The sequence below is a fragment of the Monopterus albus genome, unplaced genomic scaffold, assembly GCF_001952655.1.
Source record: "Monopterus albus unplaced genomic scaffold, M_albus_1.0 scaffold67.1, whole genome shotgun sequence".
Lineage (NCBI taxonomy): Eukaryota > Metazoa > Chordata > Actinopteri > Synbranchiformes > Synbranchidae > Monopterus > Monopterus albus.
Genome location: NW_018127947.1, coordinates 1,260,147 through 1,265,519, shown reverse-complemented (window position 1 = coordinate 1,265,519; position 5,373 = coordinate 1,260,147). Strand labels below are relative to the sequence as shown.

The 5,373-nt window shown below is 42.0% G+C and overlaps 1 protein-coding gene across 9 annotated transcripts in view; it reads right to left on the bottom strand.

Moving 5' to 3' along the window:
• Positions 1-5,373, bottom strand: part of srcin1b (SRC kinase signaling inhibitor 1b) — a 63,877-nt gene that overhangs the window by 38,421 nt on the left and 20,083 nt on the right. For 7 of the 9 annotated variants that reach the window (XM_020604628.1, XM_020604630.1, XM_020604625.1 and 4 more), the window contains one exon: positions 1,211-1,518. In XM_020604628.1, the coding sequence (XP_020460284.1) occupies positions 1,211-1,495 (285 nt within the window). In that variant the 5' untranslated portion in view covers positions 1,496-1,518. Of the gene's footprint in view, positions 1-770; positions 886-1,210; positions 1,519-5,373 lie in introns of those variants that run through there. The other 2 variants (XM_020604634.1, XM_020604635.1) reach the window with 2 other exon arrangements.

Genomic DNA, 5,373 nt, shown 5'->3' with positions numbered 1-5,373 from the left:
GACTCATTTGAATCCTTTTCTATATATTCTAGTGCTGACTCTTTCAGCAAATAACCAGTAAAAAAACAAGTGTCCATTTCTGACCCAGCAGGCCAGTGTGTGTGTCTAGAGCCCCAGAGGCATCCCGCCACACAATACACTTGTGTGGGTTGCCAAGCCCACCAATGTGTTGTCATTATCTCCCAGGAAGAAAATGTTCATGTGGAAACAGAAAGCACTCAGAGAGCCCATACCTTCCCTGAGGCTGCACTCTCCTTAGATTTGCCACTGTACAGACATGTGGATCTGGATCTGCATTTTAATACACATAGCGATAAACACGGATATATTTCTTCTGAAATATCTGGTAATTTCATTTTTTTAATACCTATATTTTAACACAGGTTGATGGACAGATATCAGCATGTGTGTGTGTATATATTAATTCTGAATAATACAAATGTAATATTACAATCTGCATAAAAATGGGTAGACTGAAAAGTATCTACTTCGCCAGACAAAAGTATCACCTCTTTCATGAAGCCTGTGCTATTTATGTTGGCAGTAAGTTCATGAAACTCCTCAAAAGAAACACTGGGAATATATCAATGTTAAATCTGAGTAACAACACAAAAATACACCACATTTGACCATATACTGTTGTGGTTTTTCCTCTTACATACATGATATATTCCTCTGATGATAACACCTTATATGCTCTATCACCCTGCTGGTTCACACAGACATTTATTGTCAGTTTAAAAGTTGAGAATGAATAAAATCACTCTTACCTAGCACTTTTGATATTTTCCAGTGTGCACTCTGTTTTCCCTAGGTATTCCCAAAGGACCGTGTGCACTGCAAGCACTTCTGCATCCTGACTAAAAGAAACCGCACAAAGTGTAACTGATGTTTAATTATAGATAACTGCTCAGTGCCTACCAAAATAAAGACACCATTAGACACGATTAATGCACTGAATGGTGCTTTACATCGTATATTTTCTGACCCTCAGGATGACTCTAAAAAGTGGCAGAATAGTCCAACATATTTTGTGTAAATTGAGTGCATGCGAGTAGTGTTGTTTATTATATGCAGAATTAACATGGATTTTAGTGCCCACCACTGATGCAGTTACAATAATACCCATGTTACCATGGCAAATCATCAGAGCATCCCTTGTTGTGTTTGTTGATGCCAGCTAAGTATATTAAGTGTGCAAGGCAGATACCTGTCGTCCAGCGGTGACAGAGCCCTGCGACATGTTGCCAGGGCTGTTGGAGTACTTGTTCTTCTGGAGATCCATTAGAGCGTCTCGTTGGCGCTCGATGTCCACCTTGTGGATGCTGTTCAGGGCTTCCAGGCTTTTGGCAGCCACGGTGTTGTGGCGCCGGTCCAATGAGGACGACGTGAATCCACCGTTGGTGGTGTCGGGGAACCGCCGGGCCCCACGGCCGCAGCCAGCAGCCAGGGTGTGGTAATCCCTTGGGAACTCAGCATCACCGGCAGAGATCATGGGACCCTTTCTCTTCTCTCGACCTGCAATGGGAGATTGGGGGGAATAAACGGGGAAGGGGTTAGCTTTTGAATAATCATAAATTCTCAGTTGTTGGATTATCCTTGAATGCACCTCCAATAGGACAAAACTATTTTACCTCATCAATTTAACATTACCTTAATAATTGATTACCCAGATCAGCAAGTCTCTAATGTTCATAGCTTACTGGAATGAATGGAACCGCTGGTGGGAGACCAATCTAACATCAATAAGAAATGGTTCACAATAATGTAAACTACATGTGGGGAAAGCCTGGGTACCCAGATGTGTTGTGGAGCAGCAAATTGCTCATTACACAGTAAATAAGTGAGATGTTAGTACTAATATCAGCGCACAGGGTACTGTGTAAACACACAGTGGTTACAGTTGGACCTTGAGGCACGCCAAGTGAGCAGCAGCAACGCTGTTAATGTGTGGACTAACAATGCTCCAGCACTAACATCCATGCACTCATTTTGTCCTTCAGCAACCAGCACAGTGTATTAATGTTTAGAGGAAACAATTTCCTCTGTCTCTCTTGTTTCTGCCCAAACACTCACACTGCTTCCCATTGCTTGCTGCAAACGAGAACACACAGAAACACAAACACACCTCTGGCAATATACCCATTGTGGAAACAGCTGCAACATCTGTCTATTCCAACAACAGCAACTGTCCTGGGAACCCAGAGGGAAGTAAAAGCTGTTGCACAGCAGAACTGTCTCACATGTGTCTCATTCAGTCAAGGAAAAGTGACATAAATGGAAATGAGGTCTTCTTGCATGGGGAATGGTCTAGTGCCCTCTAGTGACCACTGATACACAAAGCACTGCTGGTGGTGATCAGTGCCGTTTTCAAAGTAATGAACTAGTTTATTTAGACTTCTGCATTTGCACACATTTAAAATCAAATAAATGACAGAAATAACAATTAAATGTAACATTTATGGAGGGGAAAGGCCACATAGGGAATATTCAACACCTCTACCAGACAGCAAAGCTACTGTACAATACATGTACAACACAGTTTAGAAATTGGTCTATAGTTATTAACAGATCCCCTCCAACAAAGGGAGAACATAGGCAGATTTCCATATGTTAGACATATCATCATTAGAAAAGGTACAACTAAAAATATGAGTCAATAGTTGTGCTGTAAAATCAGCAGCCACTTTGAGGAAGTAAGGATCAATGTTGTTTCTCCGGGGATTCAGCCTAGCAACAGAAACACCAGCAGCTGTGAAATGACAGAACAGAGTGTTTGAGTTGGTCACAGATGTAAATCCTTAAACAGGAACGTGGTGGCATGCCGGTCTGTATCCATGGTAGGAGAAAAAAAAAGATGTTATAAAAAGAGAGGGACGAGGAGGGAAAATCTAGACAAGAGCTTGTCACTGTAATTTATGTGTGGCCTTGAGCAAACCTCAGCCATGTGGGGGAGGGTGGGTATGTGTGACAGAGGGATGCTATATTTTACTGCTGCAATACCTGCTGGAATTTACTGCGAATGTCTTCTTAAAACCAACTGTTACAGTGATGATGCAAAAACATCTGTAATATAACTTCATCCATCAATGTCAGTCATTCGCTTAAAATGTCTGCTTTATATTCATAACAATACATGGTTATAACGGGTATCTGCCCAGTACAACCAGTGCTCCACAGCTGTCAAAATGTTCTGACATAAGATGCTAATTATGAATGTTAAGGCAGGAGGTTATTTCTCTCCCACTCACCTATTTCTCTGTCTTTAGTCAATTAATGGCTGAATTTGTTGCCAATGTTGGATTTCACAGGTCCATTATTTCCTGATGATTTCCTATGAAATTTGGTACTATAAGACAAAGTTCTGAGACTGAGTTTATAAGGTGTGTTTGGTGAAATCCAAGGAAACAACGTGATGCACCTAAGTAAATTGTTTTTCATCGAGACATACCAGAGCACAGACCAGCACAGATCAATTAAATCATGACATTACTCATCCATGTGTAAAAACCAGCTACAGCCCGGCGCTCAGTTTTTTCCTCCCTCTACAGTGTCATTATTGCTCCTGGTGGTAGTTAATGGGCTGCCACCTCCTCCCCGCCTGCTCCTGGCACCACCTCTGTTACAGCTCTGCTGCTGCTCACAGCACTGCCACTCCGGCTGATCAATCACATTTTAATTGTCTTATTTTAACCACCGTGTTGAATCCTTTATGCGGATGTTGTCGCCATCAGGAAGATGTCATACATTTCAGCTTCACCCCCATGGACGAGGCACTATTATACCACAGGAATAATATACTACCCTTGTGAGGCACTACATTAATTCACTCACATTTAAACACGCTCTGGCTCAGTGCTGACCATCTCATAGCCAAACAGAAACAAAATCCTTCATTTTAAATTAATATAATACATTAAATCCTCAGTTTCAATTACTGGTTCCGGGTCTTAACACAAAATAAGTGTGCGTTTGTCCTGCTCACAGGAGCACAGACACAAAAAAAGGTCTGGTCCATCCATGACTCATTATTCTGTCTTCATTAGAGGTGAGAGCAGACTAAAGACCAGGCAAGTGATTGTCATTGTGCAACCGATGCAATATTTCAGTTGTCTGGGACACATTCCAAAAAGCTACTCAAGGCCACATCCAAACATTTCTCATTACAAGGCTGGAGGTGTGTGTGTGTATGTGTGTTTTTAGTACAGCTTCAGCCAGCGGCTGACAGAGGCTGTTTGTTAGTTTTATGGTTTCATTGGGCTGAGGTTTAATGATTTGTTCTCGTCTGTGCTTCGTTCAGATTTACTTCAAATTATTTCCTTCCTGAGTGTTTGATTTGGAAGCTGTGGGGCCAGGGGGTCTGCAGGAGCAGAGTACACCCTGCTGATGGCTGTGTATAAAGGTACATGTATGATACTTCACAGTATGCAGTCGATATACGCTGTGAGTACTTATTAAATCATTATGAATCGCAGCAAGATGTCAACGTGCATCGGCTGCAAGTTTGATAAAGATAAACAACATTTATTGTATTTAGTGCTTTTATGAAAACAGGAGTGTGTACATCAAAATGCTTTAGGGGAGAAGTTAAACTACAACACCCAAGGTACATTTTGGTGTAAAGCATCAACAACTGAGCCTAAAATTCAGTTACATGCAGCACTAACCACAGCCGGTAGCAAAAGACTGAAAGCTGAAAGCACAATCTGCAGCAAAGCAGCATCCTGAATTCACTACTGCTGTTCCAGATCTCATTTTTATGGCAAAGGCAGCTAGGGCTCATGGGTACTGTAGTATTCAGAGCCATATGCCTGGTCAAGCTTGTGTCAAACAAACAGGACTTCTCAAAAATAAGCAGAAATCATATCAACTGGGTGTAATGTCCAGGAGACTCCTGTGATTCTATGTTGATGAACACTGAGGACTTCTTTAAAACAAGACTTAAAATGGGAATTAACCCTGGGGAAAATACATCTAATGCCAGTTCACCAACTCTAAACCAGTTTTCTGACTGCTGCTGAAACATGTCACTCATGATGACAGCTGCAGGAATCCTCCCGGGTTTGCTTATTAGTAGATTTCCTCCCTTCTCTCCTCCCTTGTCCCTCTGCCTTCATTTCCCTCTAGCTATTGCCTCATGCATGTGTTTATTTCCTCAAACTGAATCCAACTTGAAGCTAGTGGAAGGATGCCACTGGCAGGAGCTGGGTTCACTCTAACTGCCTCCTGATCTTTCTCTCCCTCTCTGTCATAAATTCTCTGTTCATCAGAGACCAGTAATTACAGAGCCAGGCACTCTGGCAGGAGTTAGTGAAAAAAATGGCGCTCCTCCATCCATGAATTATAATATCAAGCTCTCCAGGGCACTTGAAA